The 19,295-nt window shown below is 34.0% G+C and overlaps 1 protein-coding gene across 2 annotated transcripts in view; it reads right to left on the bottom strand.

Moving 5' to 3' along the window:
• Nucleotides 1–19,295, bottom strand: part of cpne5a (copine Va) — an 86,841-nt gene that overhangs the window by 7,699 nt on the left and 59,847 nt on the right. For both annotated transcript variants that reach the window (XM_046871423.1, XM_046871424.1), the window contains 8 exons: nucleotides 16,497–16,538; nucleotides 16,290–16,365; nucleotides 10,259–10,312; nucleotides 8,584–8,645; nucleotides 3,945–3,991; nucleotides 3,118–3,299; nucleotides 1,975–2,102; nucleotides 318–420 (listed from right to left, as the gene is read on the bottom strand). In XM_046871423.1, the coding sequence (XP_046727379.1) occupies nucleotides 318–420; nucleotides 1,975–2,102; nucleotides 3,118–3,299; nucleotides 3,945–3,991; nucleotides 8,584–8,645; nucleotides 10,259–10,312; nucleotides 16,290–16,365; nucleotides 16,497–16,538 (694 nt within the window). The remainder of the gene's footprint in view (nucleotides 1–317; nucleotides 421–1,974; nucleotides 2,103–3,117; nucleotides 3,300–3,944; nucleotides 3,992–8,583; nucleotides 8,646–10,258; nucleotides 10,313–16,289; nucleotides 16,366–16,496; nucleotides 16,539–19,295) is intronic.

Raw genomic sequence — 19,295 nt, 5'->3', positions numbered from 1 at the left:
GTTTGACTAACAGTCGCAAATTCCCTTTAAATCCAGTCTGCTGGGTAACTGATGTAAAAGTAGCAGTTGTTCTGGAAAAGAAGCTTCAGAGGATGCAGCCGTTGACAGGGAATTTGCTCCTCCATGAGATGAATTGCCTTAAAAGTCTTTTGTTTTAGCATGATGCAATACATTCAAACCTGTTTGGTAATCAAAGAGGAAGAAGAAACAGGCAAAGGTAGACATGTGTGTGTGTGTGTGTGTGTGTGTGTGTGTGTGTGTGTGTGTGTGTGTGTGTAATAAGCAGATATATTCCTGCTATTAGAATGATAACTCACATTGACGATGGCTTCTTTGGTCTGAGCCATGTCTGATATAACTCCATCTGTGATGATGAGGAGCACAAAGTACTGTGAGCCGTCTTCCACTGCTACTGCATATCTAATACACACATGCACACACAGACACACATGCACACACGCATGCACACACAAGAAAAACAAGCATCAGCATATGTCAAAGTACAGGAAAGTACCATTCCTAAAAAAAAAAAAAAAAGACTTAAATTTAATAATAATTTAATAATGATTTGTCATAAATAAATTACAGGAACAAAAAGGGACTATAAAACAAACCAATGAGCACATTTATAATCTATTTTTATAGGCAGCCAAAAATAAATGTTTTTCCCCCTTGGATGCCTCTTAATCTCAGACTGATTTATCATCAAAAGCACTTTTTCAAAAGCACTTTGTTATTTAAATAGGTTCATGCAGGATCAAAACCCATAACAGATCGGGCTGTTGATAAAATTTCTCTGCTATCATATCTTATGGCAGTGTAACTCATCTTAGGTGCTTAATGAAAATTTAAGCAGCCAGGTTTGACATGCATGCTGTCATTTATTCCTTAAACTAAAACGAATGCTATTTGAAAAAAAAATGGCAGCTTGTCTCATTAGTGTACGATAATGACCTTCAAAGAAATGGACACTGGGTCCCATCAGGTCCCATGGGGTAATATCTTTTCAGGCTTGTCAAGGCTTGGCACATAATGACATGTTTAATTAAAAGCTAGACGAGAGGATTAGACACTCTCTACAGCACCCGTTCATTTCACTTAACTACAAGAGGCATTTATTTTTCCATCAGTGGGCAGCAAACAACAACATGTGTCAAGCTCACTACTTGACTGGCACTTTAATTTCCTTTTCATTTGTGTTCTGTGTACAAACTCAGCTATTAATTACTGTTATTGTCATGTCTTTTAAATGACTAAATCAGTGACTGTTTTTAGATGTGTTGGAATTCGATACAAAGCATCTATGCATCTATTAAGTATTATGTTTTTTATTTTATTCCATATGTGAAGAACAAAATGGTGCAGATTTACAGTATCACCCCAAAGCTAATTTACTTCCTATAACACCGTCACAAACAGTTTTACTTTATTTTCTCTACAGTAATTTGCCAAGGATAATAGCTTCCTAATAAAAATGTCACGTGTTACTGTTAATTCATTTATAGTTAGAAATCCCACGTTAGTTCGATATCACATACATTATAGTAGCTATAAACAGTCTTTCTCTCACCAACCTTTTTCACTCTGAAGTGCTACAACCTGGAAGCATTTCTATGGAAAACTTAAACAGACAGTTTTAACCTTTAATTTACTTTTAGAGTGTTGAGCCCAGACATGCTAAACAAATATTCTCAGAACATGCTGTACTATTTTAATCACTGCCTGCATTAATTCCTAGCAATTTATTTAGTGTCTCCAATACTGTCTCTGTTTACTGTATGTTGTTACTATAGAAAGAATAACATATTCAAACTAGCACATTAATATAAACCTTGCAGCTGGAATTCCTTTCAAAGACATTGTTATAGAAAATGAATCATAACCATTAAAACATTAAAAAAAACATTATAGCATTTAAAACATTAAGCTATATATTGCTGCCACAGAATTATTATTATTTTTTTTTTAACTTACCTCGCTACATGATTGATGATTGGGGCAAAGTTTGTTGGGCCATAAAGCTGAACAGTTTTGAGACTCTGGTGGTATGCCTCTAGAATGCCCTCCATGCCATTACAGTAAGGGTTATCTACATTACCATTCTTTAATTAAAAACAAAAGATCAAACAGTATATAAATAAATATATAAATAAATAAATAAATAAATAAAAAAAAAAAAAAAAAAATATATATATATATATATATATATATATATATTAGGTAAATCAATTCGAAAAGTACACTGACCAGGCATAACTTTATGGCCACCGGTGGCATAACTTTATGGTCACCGATTAGACATAACATTATGACCACCTGCCTATTATTGCTTTTGCTACCAAAACAGTCCTGACTCATCGAGCATTAACTTCTTCAGCAGAAGAAGCAGTATCTGATAGATACTGACCACTGCAGACTGGGAACAGCTCACAAGAACTGCAGTTTTGGAGATGCTCTGACCCTGTCGCCTAGACATAAAAATTTGGCCCTTGTCAAACTCGCTCAAATTCTTACGCTTGCCAATTTCTTTGTTCTCAAATCTCTATTACAGGTACCATGATAAAAGATAATCAGTGTTATTTACTTCACTGGTCATAATGTTGTAATGTCATAATGCTATACCTGGTCAGTGTAGGTTACAATGTCAATCAATCAATCAAACCATTAAAAAAAACAAGCCAAATAATCTGCTTGTCAGAAAGCAAAAAGTAAAAGCAGAAAAATGTTCTGTGAGTGAATGCAGTTATGAACATTTTAAAAGTGCCTGGAATCGTGCAAAAGAGTGAGCAGTGAAGAGCAAAAGAGTGGGAGAAAGGATTGATGGTGTATAGCATTTCACATATAAAGAAAGAGAGCACTCTGTAATACAAGTCATTTTCACCAAACTGTGTGCATACATTTAAATATAAACAAAGAACTACAGTCATATAAAGTAGCAGTAGTAGGTTCACATACATATTTAATAGACTGAAAACAAAATCTACTTTATCAAACATCAAAGAAATTAATTGCATGGAAACAAAACAAAAAAATGAATATTATGTAACTTCACAGGGCTGAATACAGTGAATTGTAATACTTTTGCCATTAGATAAGAATGAGCAGTGCAGTTCTTACCAGAGGGAACTCGTGAGACACTCTGCCATCAGGGGGGAGTTTGGCTCCAAAGCCCAAAGCAGGGAACATCTTATCACTGTCATAATCCTGGATAATTTCCCCAACAGCTTTTAGTGCCATAGCATAGGCATTCATCTGGTATGGGTTCATATAATGTAGAGATGTGGACTGAGATGGGTTCCCTTAAAGAAAAGAATTGAGGAAATGTTCTGTTTTACAGATAATAAACACTTGCAGTAATGGTAGAAACACACACCCCTAAAATAATAATAATAATGGAATGTCTGCTAGTGATATGACATCTTTCTAGAATGGGGTCACCCAGAGGCTATATCATAGAAACCAGTAAGATCCAAGCAAGCAGTTAAGCATTCATGTGGCAGCCTTGTCTTTGAACAATTGAATGATCCTTTGCAGCTTGTATGCATTTTCTCTCCAACCTAAAAGACCTTCATGCATATTTATGAACTCAACAAAAGTGACTACGCTCTATTAAAGGTGAAATAATTAAGCACAAAGCTTAGCAGACAGAGAAAAACATTAATCATCCTTCTTTAGTTAATTACAACATATTAAAATAACACAATCTGCTCACATGTAATGTTTTAGATGCAGATTAGCGTATTCTTTATTTTTGTGCCGTAAAATCGACTTGCCATGATTAACAGTGCTTAATCTGCAATTATGGTTATATAAATTAAGCTGATATTTTCCTGAAGAAAATCCTTACTTTCTATCTAAAAAAGCTGCATATGAGTTTGACTGATAATAGTAGCAAGTAGTAACAGGTAAGAAAATACAAAAGAAACACAAGAAGAAATTCCTACCATTGGAAGCTGTGAAATCAATAGCCACGGTGAAATGGATCTGAGTGCTAAAAAAATTAGAGCAAGAATAAGAAGAAATGACCAGAAATAAAAAAAAACAGAAAAAAGATTTTATACCAAATATAACTAGAAAGGCAGCAAAAAAACCCTCAACAATGAACATTAATATCAAGCTCTTACACTCCAATTCATCCCAAAGTATAAACTCTCCAGACATCGCCTCGGCACACAGGCCATCTGATTGAGCAAACTAGTGCAATCAGAGGCTCCCTGTGGGCCTACATTGTGTTAGTTTATTCTCCTGCTGTGCGTTCTCTCTTTGCTCATGTCTGTCCTGTCAACCAGAATCTGCTTTAGATTTAGGACAGTTTTCCCAACCACAACCATTCTTTAAGCTGTTATGATAGTGGCTCCACTATGGATTCTAACCAAATCAGCCTGCAAAGGGCAATCTGTGGCAACACCTGCAAAGTCTTCTTCTTTTATTCCAGCCAGCAGGACATTGGTTTCAGGTCAGCAGGAGATGCAGCCTAACTGCTGATTGCAGGTCCATCATTTATTCCCTTCACCTGTCACAGCTAGCTGCCCACAGATTTCTATAACAGGCCATTATAAATGTATGAGGATGTCAGAGCTCATGGAGATAGAATACTGCTGACAGCTGTCCAAAGTGCAAGAAGATAGGAATTAGATCTAGATCTAGAAAGAGTCCATGTATCTCAAAAGTGCAGTGTTTTTTTTTATTTGATGAGAAAAAAAGTTTATGACTACAAAATGGCTGCTACTTAGTTTGTATGTCTATTTTTTGTTGATAGGGGGTACATAAAATCTATTTGAGATGATTAATAATAGCACAACTTGACAAGCTTGTGCTTATAAACTTGTGATAAAAAAAAAAAATCATTCTGTTTTTATGATGAGGGTTACTTTCTAATATACTCAGTCTTTCCCCTTTTTTATGCCACATCATTAAAAAAAACAATTCTGTGTTTGTTTCTTCGAGTGGTGTCTGTAATAAAATATCTCCTATATAATAAAACTCATGCATCTAAACAGCTTTAACACAGAACAATCAAATTTTATGGATTTTCTTTTCTGCACACCTACATATCTGTGTTATATTAATATATTGTTGTATCACATTAACATGCAAAACAACTAAAGCATATACAAACAATGATGCATTATATTAGCTGTACTGATACTGGACAATTTGAGCATCCCATGCTCTTTATGTTCTCTTCTAATATAACATGCATACTGAAGACTGTCCTTGGATGCCTCATTATGATCGTAGTCCAACTATTCAGTTAGGCACAAATTTTTGATTAAACTTTATTCAATTATTAAATCACTTATGTTTGAATTAAACTCTTTTAGTGATAAACAGGCTAATAAATATAATAACTACAGTGGCATTCATGATGGATTGTGATTTAATATGATGATAATATGTGATTTAATATGGATTGTGATTTAATATAAATTGTTTCAATTGTGGCCTTACAGGCCTTTAGTGTATGTGTTGTCCTGTTATGCATTTAAAAGTTGGTTAATGAAAGTAGAATAGGAAGGGATCCTTTTTTTCGTTAAACTTGATTGATGCAGATGACTAATAAGTAATTGGCCCGGGGTATCAGTGATCACTCAAGGTTCCCTATTATGTTTCCCTATCAGCATTTCTGTCCCTATCACATTGTAAACAAAGTTATGCTTGAGGCCTTTTGGCTTTTGTACAAAACAAAGAAAAAACTTTGGGATGCTAGGCTACTTTTAAGAGAATTTTTTTATTTTATTTCAGACATATCTGCTCTTTTAATGGTGGTTTCTTTTGCTCCTTTCTCAATGCAAAGCAAGGTCTGATGCTGTTTGGAGGACAATAGTATTTCTTTATGGTATCCTCTTCTGCTTATAAGTGGTCCCACATAGACTGCATAAAGATACATGGGATTTCTGTGGATTATTCCACTTAGTAACTATAAGGATTTGGACTAATTGTAATATGAACAGTTGATGATATGATGGTGATATGTGATATAATGGGTGATATGAATGGTAAGGAATAAATTGCATAGTTGTTTTTACTTAAGTTTCCATCAGTGAACATCAGGTATAACTTCAACCAACAACAATTATTCTGTTCAGACAATTGCACTTTTTCACCATGCTGTACTATAGAAAGGAATTAATTTATAATCATATTATATAGTATCACCCAGATGAGCAAGCATTCCTTTTTTTATTTTAATTCCTCTCCAGGTTTTTTTGCTTGAATCCCTGTAGAGAGTTTTCCTCATCTTCTTCAGTTCTAGCTTGCTATCTCTATTAGTAATATCTTTATCTATCTAAAACTGTTTTGTGACAATGTTTATTGTTAAAAAAGAGCTACATCCATAAAATTCAGTTAAATTGAACTTATCTTCATTTCTAGCTCTCTGACTGCTTCAAAGTTTTTGGGTTATTTCAAATGTATTACAAGTGAGACTCCAGACACGCATATTAATCTGTGTTATACTGGACATCTCCATCTACCAATAAATTCCTCTGTCTGAATTGAGTTGTTTTAGGACATGACACTACTAGAATCTTATTATGGCATTTATTTTACTGATTTATGAATGCCAATTCTGTACAAGCTCAGCATCGGTTGTACACAGATCTTATTAATGTGTTGTTGGAACAGAGGGTAATGTGTTCCCCACAAACAGCTGTCAGCGAGTTTTGGAAAAATGTGCACATGATAAATATGGGGATTAGGAATGACCTCAACTGCCTATTAGACATTAGTCTTTCTCTCTCTTTCTCACACACACACACACACACACACACACACACACACACACACACACACACACACACACACTCACAAACACACACACACACTAGCAATCCATACAGTTTGTTTACTATATGGATTCGAATGTATGGGTTATATGTGTACATTGCTTCTAAACCTTTCTTGACTTGCATTGGAATCTCATTTTTCATTTTACTCTACAAAATTGTAGAATTCATCTTCTTACAAATTGATCTTTAGCACTGGAATTAGTAAAAACCATGATAGAAAAAAATTCAGCAGCATTTTTAACACAAGCAGCAAAAGTCATTGGAATTAAAAAAGGGGGACACAGGACAGAAAGTGGTTTACTAGTGGATTAGATCATATTCAAACAATGCACATGGGTGACATCAGTCCGTCACTGATCGTTTGAGAGGCGCAGGTCGGTCATATCCCTCACAGTCAAAATCTCTCGTGCACAGTTCTAATAACCCCATCCCCTACCTTATTTGAAAATTGACTAAGAGTAAGAGCAGATTTGTGTCATTAGGTGAGTTATTACTGTGAAACACCTCCAGGCTTGGGTTAGAAATCAGGCTAGCTGCTGATCAATACGAAAATAAAAGCAGCACAGAGATACCAGAGCCATTATAGCACATTAGAGTTGTTACCAACTACAGTAATGTGAGGCCAGTTATCACCCACATAATAATTTACAGTAGATAAGGATGGTGTGTGGTTTTGTGTACATGTCTGTGTATAATTCATGTTTGTATTATGCACTGCCAAAAACAAATCAAATTGAACAAATAAAATCTTTCCTATTATAAAATTATAATAAAGTACTATTTCGATATATATTGGAAGATAATTATTTTAATTTAATGTAAGTTTAAAATTTCTAGTAAAAAGCAAAATAAAATCTAAATGAGTACATTAGGGCTATATAAGCCATTAGGGGTAATTCTGCCTTATTTACTGTTGATCAATGAGCATTGCCCCTATAAAATAAATAAAATAAAAAACAGGCTGAATTGTCTTACATTTGATTTATAAATATCTCATAATAATTAGTAGATAAATTATATAATAATTATAGAAAAATAATTATAGATAAATGTGACGATCTCAAAGATGTCTTTTTTTTTTTTAATGCAATTGCATTGCTAGGTGTGGCAATTTCTAGCTTTTGTTACGGTCTTGCATATTTCAAATAATAGCATTTGATTATGCTAGCTTATTTATTATTCAGAAGGTATAGGTGATGCCAGGCTGTGGTATAATATGAAACCAAAATTGCCAAAATTGCATTTTAATAAAGTGTCTGGTTAATGACTTGTAGAAAATTATTTTCTACATAATAAAAGAACTAAAGGAAGGTGAAGGTGGGTAAAGGAAGAAATACAGCATAGCAAACAATATCAATTTCAGAGCACACTATTGTGTTAGGAGGCATGGGGCAAACAGATTAGTGTTTTCCTGTAATCAAGGCCTCAATTTTGAAAGTCTTTTCATCTTTTCATCAGGGAAAGCTAAAAAAGATCTGGCAACACAAAAATGATGATAAATGTACTGCTAGTAGCAGCTTTGTTTGATGTGTGTGGCTGTGTCATGTGTCTGTTCTGTATCGGTGACATCCACACTGTGACACAGTATCAGGTAGGTCAGTGAACTACTGTATGAAAGTAGAAATGTGTAGTGTGTTCTTTTACAGCTTGTCTGATTGGATGATTTTTCCCACAGCATTTCATTCCACCATTAAAGGTCAGTTTTTGAAATGCCCCAACCTGTAAGAAGACAAAACTAGAACCATTTTGTCATAATGTGTGCAGGTTTGTTCATGTGAGCATTTCTACTCACCCTGCTTTGATGTAATCTAGGAAAGTGTGTTCCGCCTCAACAGAGAATGAAAGCAACGTCACCTTGGGAATGAAAGAAATCAGACCATTTACAACATGCATGGATTCCATATGCTACACACAGAACACCTGCTTCATAGCATGCCATAACTCTTTAAACACACAGACACCTTTAACTCTCAAAGCAGTGCATTGTTGCTCATTAGTGTCAGAACTGCACAATATATCATGTTTCTATCATTATTACAGAAGGCTGCAATGATTAAATGAAACTCCTGGCACAACTAACCAAAATAGTTTCTGTGCTTTGGGAATTATAACCAATTTCAATCAAAATAAATCCTGGCTAAAATCCCGGCATTTCACTTTTTGCTGTAATAAACCTTGTAAAAAATGCCACATTATGGCTTCCCTGGTGTATTCTAAGGTGTATCAGTCATTACCAACAAATCCTAAAGTTGACTTTAAATCTTTATTGTATACCTCTTATTAGTGCTGTCATGACTACAAAGGGATTTCCAACATTACTATGCTACTGAACAAAAAAGATGATATTCATGTGCTTTATTATACAGTGTCTGTCCCTCTTTCAGATCAATGCATAGATTTTTACTGGATCAAAAGTCTTACTAGTGCAAACTAAACAAGAGATTTATTAGCCATAGTAAAAAAATATATCAACCCAGGCACATATGAGAAGTGAAACTTATGTCCAGGTTACTATTTTGTTGTTGTTATTTCTTCTTGTTGTTTGACAGACAAGTGAGTTTCACAAAAGAAAAAAATTATTGAAAAAAATAAACTTTTATTGACTTTTGTAAAACAACTGTTTTTTAAATAAATTTTCATGTCTATCTTTAAACATAATGAATTTCAAATTAAATCTTGCTGCATTGCACTAATTTTCTAGCACAATCAACTGTTTTTTAAGTAGGTGGATTAAGTTAGCTTGCATGATGACAGATGATCTTTTTTTTCATCATGAACATCATACAAAAAAACCAATAATAAAATAAATTATTTAAGAAAAGTTAGACACAATGGCATCATATAAATCACATGCTTCAAACATTGTGCATAAATAAAAAAATAAAAAAATAAGATGATAGTTAGACTTTATCATTTTCATGTGATTGCAGAAGAGAATAGCAAATCTGGTAGGTAAAAACTTGATCATTTTTATATGTCGTTCTACTAAAGTTGAAACTTTTCTCATGATTGGACAATAACCATACAAGTTTTTGTCTGTATTAATGCAATTAACTAACTAGCAGGGCATTAGTATTAGTATTACAATATGCAAACTGCCTAGTCAATTAAGATAAGATATACTTTTATTCATCCCACAGCAGAGAAATTTCCTAATTAGATTTCTAGGCAACCAAAGGTCCACCGTTGCATAAAACTAAGCAACACCCCCTGAAAACAAAAAATGTTAAATAATCCAAACCTCAATGCAGACCAATGCTGATAATTTCCATAAACCAATATATGTTTTATTTGCTCAGCTTTATTGACTAGCAGCATGTGATCAATTTATCAATGTTGGTCTTGTGTGTAGAGATCAATAAGAGCTGCCAAAATATATAGATTTTAATACCAAAATTCTAGGGTTAGGGTAAGGTTAAAGAAAATAAAGAAGAGAATATTTGGACATGAGCATTCTGGAGACTCACTGTTCCAGAGTTGATGTATCTTTTCTTCTTTGTTTTCTTTTTTGCATTCACCACCTGAAATCACAAAAAAATACAATTTCGGGATATTTTTGAGTTGAAAAGAGTAATAGAAGTGTGAAAAATCTGTTCAGAACATTTAAAGAAGAGATCGAACAGATGATATTTCTGGAAAAACATGAAAAGAAAAACATATTTCTACTGAAAGAAAATCACATCTGTAAAACTTGGCAGAGCGCGTGTGTTGATCCGATCTCTCTGGGTCTGCTGAGAATGTTACACTCCATTACATCTGCTTTCACATCCTACATCGCCCCATAGGGATAATACTGCAGTACACCTTCTACACACGTCTCTTTTTCCCATCCTTATGAACTGTCCAAAACAAGACAAATTCTGATGTTCTCAGCCCTCAGTGTTCCTTCCAGCTTCCTTCCAAATGTCTCTCTTCTGTTTGCTTTTAGATAAGCTGGCAGAAATTCACCAGTACTCTGGATTGTAATAGTTTCTGTGCTCCTTGTTTTTCTTTCTCATTTTTTTTTTCATTTTCTGGCATTTTCATATTAAATGTTTGCATTTGTAAAAATATGAACAAACTTGATAACATCTACTGAACAATGAGCAAACCTAGTTACTAATGATTGTGTTTTTCATATGAACTAACATTTCAAAATTTTTCTCTGTTTGCTAAATGATGTCTTCTGGGGGCATTGAGTTAAATATATTATAATAATAATAAATAAATAAATAAAAAAAACGTGTCATTGTAAGTAGAATAATTTTTATACCCGAAATTTAACTTACTAATCTCTGCAAGAGCAACTGTGTGTGCAATTAAAAACATTTTTATAATATTTTAATAAAAAGACCATGTTAGTTGAAGACAAAATTTAACCATTTGCTAGTTGTTAATAATGAGAACTGTTATATAAATGATGCCATAGTAAAGTCACTTTTAACCTTTTTAACCAGTCTTTTCACTGAAACATTTGTCTAACATAATATCTTATTGATTTATAATATATTCATATATTATAATATATTAATACATTATATACAATAATATATTGCATACAAAATATAATATATACATATTTTTATGTAGTGCTCTTCATGTAATATTGTAATACAATATTTTGAGTTTTCAGGCTGCTGTTCTGCCTTAAGCAGGTCTTATACTTAAGTTTCTGATCCAATTTACATTTTAGGGAGTCTGCTTTACATTCTGAATATGCTCAAGGCCAAACAGGGCTCTCTAGCGTGATTGTCATTTGTCTTGGCACATTACGGTTAGAGGCTTTTTTTTGCCTAACTTCATCCCCATTCACTGGTGCAATGTGGTCTCAGTGACAAGTGTTGAGAACAGCAGATACAGGTGCATAGCCCTTCAGGAACAAAATGGCAAGTTCATTTCCCACCTTGTCATGTTAGGAACAAAGACAGCCAGAAGACACCATTGAGCAGTCCCACTGTAAAGAAAAGAGTGCCTTTTGAGGATTAGAAGAGCTAGCAGTCGAGCCAAATGCAAAGCAACAATGCAAAACCCAAGGGAGTCTAGTGCAGCCTTCTCACATACAGAGACAGCCTGCGTTTGTTGTTAGAGCATCATATTCTTTAAACTTGTGTCATTTTTGGAAGGGCATTATAGTAACTAGTAGGACTGCTCAGCAGTTGAGAATAAGACAAAGGCTGGAGAAGTGCCTAATCCATTTTGTTGGACATGTGGAAGTGGCTGAGCTCTTTCCTAATGTACTGATTTTACTGATGAGCTCTATGCACATTTTAAATATGCAAGCTGTTTTATGAAAAAAAAAAAGGAATGCACATTGGCTGCAGTGACAGATGCAGAAACTCTAGGCATGAGAACAACTCAAGTCATGAGAATTGCCACTTTAGCATAGTATAGGCTGATGAAGTTTAAAATACAAACCCATACTGTGTATACACTGAATTCTTGTTTGTGGATTATTGTTATCCAAATTGACTTACAAGTATCTAATTTATACAACTCAGCAGTTAAGTGTTTAACTGCAAACTGGTGGAGCTGGAATTTAAACTCACAAACCTCCAATCAGAACAACGCTACCACTTGCTCTATGGAACTGCCCCAAAAACAACAAATAATTTTCGCTGTTAACACAGTAGAAATAGACAAGTTTGGTTGGTTCAAATTTCAGTGTTGGAGCTCAGCAAAACATTCCGCACCAGCTGTCATTGGTATCTAGATATGTCTTTTGCACACAAACCTGAGAGGCTTTAAATGATTGACTCCTTCTGTGTGAGAGAAGAGCAAAAATGTGATGCAACACATTGCACCTAGGTGCTTATCTGTACCAGAACATTCGTCCTGTGAAACTGGATTGTAAAGACTGCATCAGCAAATGGAAGGAGCTAACAAAAGGAATGCAAGCATGGTTTTGTGACAGAACAGATCATGATCAATGCACTAGAACATGATTTATTGAAACTGACAGGGTATCCGGACATTGGTTCACAAACCACCTAGCTGATGATGGAATAGGCTTCCAGTCTGCACTTAAACCGACCTGTGGAGCCTAATAACAACAGACCAGTGACTATTGAACAAAATGCCCACAGGGTTTTATTATCAAGCAACATCTAACATAAAAAAAGGCTCTAGAACCAAACTTCTTGCCAATGCTGGATGTAAAAGTGCAGTTAAAACTACACAAACAGGCGATATAAATAAACACTTTTGAAATAGGATTTTAGATGTAAGAGGTGTACATTTATTTATTTAAATGAGTGTCATTTCATATGCAATGAATAGCAGATATGAAATAAGTGGTGAAGTAATATGATTGGTTTGTAATCACAGATCTAAAGGAAGCATATTTCTACTTTCCAATTTCTATGATGCACAGATGAATTTTCTCTTTGCCCATAAGCAGAAAAAGCAAAACATCTTCATAAATGACAAGTCCAACCACCAATAAAAGCTTTTTCCTTAGTTCTTGGTTCTGTAAAAAATACATTATATATTTGTTATTCTCATTGGTTGTGGTAATAATGATACTTGATGTATGTGGACGAAGAACATGTTTGTTGTACCATGTATCTTGTACCATGTTACATAATTACTTAGCAGTTTGTTGTATTTATTTTTTGTTTGATAAATATACTGACATTGGACTTAAGTGTATCCTGCTCAATATAATGGCAAAACAAATTATTTAATTAAATGAAAATGATTTTTTTATGAAATTGTAAGGTTACAAATGGGTCTGGTGTTTAGATTTAACTGCATTACAGTAGTAAGCTTTATCAAATATTTAATTATTCACTTATTTAGCAAATATTCTTTGCACAATTTAAATGAGATAAATTACAGAAAATAAAAGCTTCCAATGTTTGTTTTTTGTTAAAGTTTGCTTTCTACTTAAAATTATTTTAATCCTCTATGAATAATCATGAATACATTAAACAACAACAAAAACCTTTGTTCAGTCATAATGCATCTTTTGGTTACTAAAAGAAAGTCAGTATGTTAAATTCTACCCATCTGTGTTCAGATTAACCAAATGCATGGTTTTATTCATATATATTCCTATACCTAGAGGTACTGTAATGACTAGTTTAATTTAACCCAGAACTTGTATACTATTATTTATTAAAACCTGTATTACAATATGAGATTTTGTATAAAAACAATTTAATATTGATAATATTGATAAAATCTCCCAAAAGTGCAGTTAACAGAAATTAGAAAGCTAGCATAGTTTAACCTAACTTTTAGAAGTAATTGCTATTATTCTTTACACAGCCATAATTTCCACCTATTTTACAGTGTTATAGTGCTACAGTAAATCTGAAAACAATTCCAGGAATACATAGGGGCGATTTCACATAGCCAGTCCACCTATAAGCAATTTCTGGAAGAGACAAGGAACTAGAGAACCCAGAGGGAGTACATGCAAAACATAGTAACCTAGCTCAGAATCACAGCAGGGTACAATACCCCCCAGCAACACAGAGCCATCTTTTAATTAAAATCAGTTAGTACTCAACAGGCATATAAGCTGTATTAATGTCCTTCTCAGCAGTTACAAGGTCTAAAGTGTGAGTCTTTAATTTAATATGAACTTCTATTCATTAACTTATCTATTAAACTTGCAATTCCTTTTCAGTCCTGAGATTTTTGACAGCTCTGTGGTTTTCCTATTGGCTTTTAAATTGCAATTTCTGCTTTACGCAGCAGCCCCATGCCAAATAAAGCAATACATAAAAATAAAGATTTTTATTGAATTTCAGAATTTCAAAAGGAAATGCCTTTTTAGTTCTTTTAACCACTATATTTTTCTATTAAGGGCTTTAGAGAATGCCTTTTAATTCTATTTATTTCCTTTGATTTTCCTAATATCTGTGCCTTAATAAATGCCTACAGCCTTCATCCCTGTAATAAAATAGGTAAATCGCCTGTTTGCTAATAAAGTTGTAATGTCTATTCATATAACTGTAATCTTAAGCCATTTTGTTTATCCAAACAAAACCAATAAAAATGGAAGATAATCATATAGGCTATAAAAATATGAAGTACTTGTGGTTATTAGCCTTTGGAAAATTTGCCTCTCTGCTCACAACAGTTCTTCCTGATGAGTGGTTTAGCATTTTATATTTATTTGCACATACATTGTACATAGAAATCTTATCCCATTCCTCCCCATTCAACCATACAGCTGACTTTTCAAAGCCTTTTTAAATGCAATCGGCTTCTCTTGCTAACACTCAAGTCAAGGTGCACCAGAACTCAAACACATCTAGTGTTTCCAAGTCCAAATTTGACAGTGCATCAGAACCTAATGTATGAATCAGAGTGCATTAAACGATAAAATAAACTCTACAACGAAAAACCGAAACTAAAATAAACTAACCTTTCATTGTCTGTTTTTCTAAGACGTTGTATGCAAAACACGCCCTTACAAAAGACTAATTACATTTTTTTGTCACATCAAAGCTTCATCAGAGCTGATTTACCTAATCCCTTTTGCACACACACACACACACACACACACACACACACACACACACACACACACACACACACACACATACATATTATATAATATCATTTCCATCTCTGTTGCTTCAGCTATTTAGCCATGACAGTTAAATGGTTCTCCTTCACCACTTAATCTACAGTGTGAAATAGGGCCTGTAGAGGAAGAGCAGGCAATATCACACACTAGCCTCTGCACTGTGTGAACCCTGATTTAGTTATACATCAGCCCAGCTTTAAAAAAAACCTTTTATTAATAGTGACAATAATCCATGTCCATTTTAGCAGCACCAATTGACTATATTTGACATTAAAGGTGTGTTAGTAAATGTTATTTTAAATTTGCCAAGACTGGTCTCTAATGGATAAGTAGGTGGATTCAAAGACATTTCAATGTATCTGTTACTCCATGACTCCACTATCATTACTACCGCATACACAAATCTCTGCCCCCTGAATCTGCAAAATGCAAAATTCAACTCAATGGTCAAAAGTGCCTTTAACATCTTGTTTTTATTTTTAATGTAATCAAAACTTTATTGGTTATATTAAACAAGTCATGCAAACAATTCAAAGCTATATACAAACTGTAATTACACTCTTGTCTAGAAACACATACCACACAAAACACCTATAAGACACTCCACTTTTTCCAGGTTTTTGAAAGTAGGGAATTAAAAAAAATAACTGTTGCACCTGTGATAGAGATAAAGGAAGAGTTGGCTTATCCAATGCAAAAATCAGTCAAAAGGGTACTTCTTGGTCTAGTATCATGCTCTGAGAAATCATCTCATAATACTTGTAAATATTACTTATACTAAATATGAAAATAGGGAGGATGTCCTGTATGATAATACTAGAAATTTCCCTGTGAATAAGGCTGGGCAGGACATCAGTAAGTTAAGAATAACAGTGGGGTACATGCGGCTTTTTCATTGTAGCTGCACCATGTGTCTTTTCTTTATCAGAAGATTTAATAATACAATTGAATAGTGAATAAACCATAATTCTACTGACCTCATAAACATTGAACTGACTCTGGCCCCGTGACAGCTCCCTGTAGCTTGTGGTAAATTCTCCAATGAAGTCATGGCTGAAGGGCAAGAAACAAAAGAGTATAATTGCTTTACCCATAAAGTGGTACTTTCATTCATTCTTTAGACATTTATATAAAATAATTTGTGCGTGTCTGAAAGAGAGAGGTGGGCAGGGGAGGGGACCTACCTGCCATCCCGGTCCCAGTCATATATTTCCACTTTAATTGACCTGGAGGATATACACAATGAGATTAAAGAAGCATAATTAGAGAGCAAGAAAAATCATGCATTTGTGTCATTAGCCACTTTTCATTTACTATAAAAACTAAAAAAAAAGAGATATAAACCACAAATTCATACTAAACATTTGAACTAAAAAACATTTCTGACAAACTTTTTAATATGGCAGTGTGCAGATTTAATCTTAATCAGATACTGAGAGATGTTTGAAATCGCAAAGCAAATAGGCAGGAATCAGTATCTTTCATGAAACCTGAGGTAATTACATTTTGTCATATATTATTATTAGACTTAATAATTAAATTCTGTCTTTTTATGGACCACTAATCTTGCCTATTATACAGAGACACTCTTGATTTGTAACCTTGTTACAACGAATAGGTAATAATCCTACACATGCTGTTAAGCATCAAACAAAGCAAGCACACCGTGATTTGCAAAATTGTGAACACATTTATTTATTTAATACTTACTAATTGCAGAACAGCACAAAAACCAGTAGACAAAAAGAACTGCTGCTGCATTCTATCTGTCAAGGCATGTTCAAATCTTTTTAAAGAATTAGCTCAAAATAACCTCTGGGTGTGTGAGGAGAGTCAGACATATTTGAGAATTAACAAAGCATTTCTGAAGTGAGGTTTTGGGTGTTCAAGCCCCGGTATTGCCAAGCTGCCACTCTTGGGCCCTTGAGCAAGGCCCTTAACCCTCTGTGCTCCAGGGGCACCATATAATGGCTGAACCTGTGCTCAAACCCCAGCTTTCGAGCAAGCTGGGATATGCAAAGAAAGAATTTCACTGTGCTGTAATATATATGTAACAAATGAAGTATATTCTATTCTATTCTATTCTTTTCTATTCTATTCTATCCTATTCTATTCTATTCTATTCTCAGGCTGTTTATACATTAAAAACTTGCCTGTTAAGATTAACAGGAACATCATAGGTTTTTGTGGATTAAAGGTTATATCAAAGTCTAAGTTACGAGTAGTGCTGCACAAAATAAGCATGTCAGGCTTAAGCCTCAGACCATCAGTGTAAAAATCTTTACATTCCCCTAAATGGATTCCTCTATAAACAGGGCATTTAACCTAAATCAAAAGCTTCAGGAAGTAAACAGTGTCTCAGTAGGAAACCCTATAGGCATTTAAATACAACATTGTATACTGTAGACATAAGCAATTAGACTGATTGACAGGGTTAACTGACGTGTCACTGTCTTGTTGGGGGGAAACATCAGCATCCGTGCACAGAATGAAATGGTAGCCAAAAAAAGCATTTGTAGAAGAGCTCTAAGAAGTACCATGTCTGAATTAAACATGAAACCTTACAACAAAATTAGGAATAAGGGGTATTGCAGGCTATTGCTGGACAATGTGCATACACACACATTGATAACTAGGCACATAACTCAGCATGGCAATTCTACATGACCATATGTTTTAGGTAATGTTTTACGTTTTGCAGATATTAAAAGTACAGATGCTTGGGATAGAATCAGGTACCCTGGAGTTGTGAGACAGCTACCCACCCACCTAATAATATTTTCACATCCAACCATAATTTGAATACAAATATTAACATATATAAGTCTATCATAAAATGTCAAAATTGGGTGCCTGCTAAATGGTATAATGGTAATGGTATAATGGTATAATGGTATAATGGTTTCATATATTAATTTTTCTAATTAAAACAAAATTATAGCTAGGTCCTATGAAGATCTGAAAACAAAAGTTAACTGAAGAAAATATTGAAGCTATAATAAATAAACCAAATACTGTTTAACTGACAAAACAAGATTCAAAGATTCGAGCCTCTGCAACATCACACTCCTTCAGCCTCAGTGAGTTAAATGGCTAAGCAAAAGAACCCGATTAACTCTTCTTCTTCTTCTTCTTCTTTTTCTTCTTCTTTTTCTTTCGGCTTCTCCCATCATCTCTAAATCCAGACAAAAACTATAAAAGTAATATAAAATTATTCATGCTAAAGCTCTCTTGAAAATCTTCTCAAAATGAATAGTGCATTGTATGCCCTAAGACAAATGTAACTTCGGATGCATTGATTAATTATTAAATCTTCGGAAAAATATCGGCTAAATAGTTATGGCTGTCTCTTTGCTAAGTGATTCTTCCTTCATGTATCATCCTTCATGTTTTCATTTAAAGTTTTAGCAGTATGTGTAATTGTTTTGAAACTTTTATAGGCGTCTGAAAATGAGTGATAGAGACTAAGAAAAAAATATTGAGCAAAATTAAAATTAATATAGAATTCTACAAGGCTTTGTTTGAAAAGACATCATAGCCTTGGGTTATGCTGCTGTTTACAGTTAGAGATAGTTGCTGCTGCATTGTTCTCCCTTTTAACATATTTCTATTCTTTTTATGGCAGTAAAAATAGCCATTTGATTTATAGCTGTAATATATATATATATATGTGTGTGTGTGTGTGTGTGTGTGTGTGTGTGTGTGTGTGTGTGTGTGTGTGTGTGTGTGTGTGTGTGTGTATGTGTGTGTTTGTGTGTATGACAGCACTATCTTTGAGTTAATACCTACTACACTATCTCTCATGTTGGTTTCAGATCTAATGGGAATTTTACAGGGATCCAATGTAATCTGTGGTTATAAACATACACATGTGCTATACTCAGTCTTGCCCTAATTACAAACGGAACTCTGGAGTGCTTGTGTGTAATTCCTATAGCTTATTGGACAATACTGATAATGATTTTGATGTCTACATCTTTCTA

The sequence above is a fragment of the Silurus meridionalis genome, chromosome 17 (genome assembly GCF_014805685.1).
Source record: "Silurus meridionalis isolate SWU-2019-XX chromosome 17, ASM1480568v1, whole genome shotgun sequence".
Lineage (NCBI taxonomy): Eukaryota > Metazoa > Chordata > Actinopteri > Siluriformes > Siluridae > Silurus > Silurus meridionalis.
The sequence above is the reverse complement of the archived record's forward strand: the minus strand, read 5'-3'. Positions and strand labels throughout refer to the sequence as shown.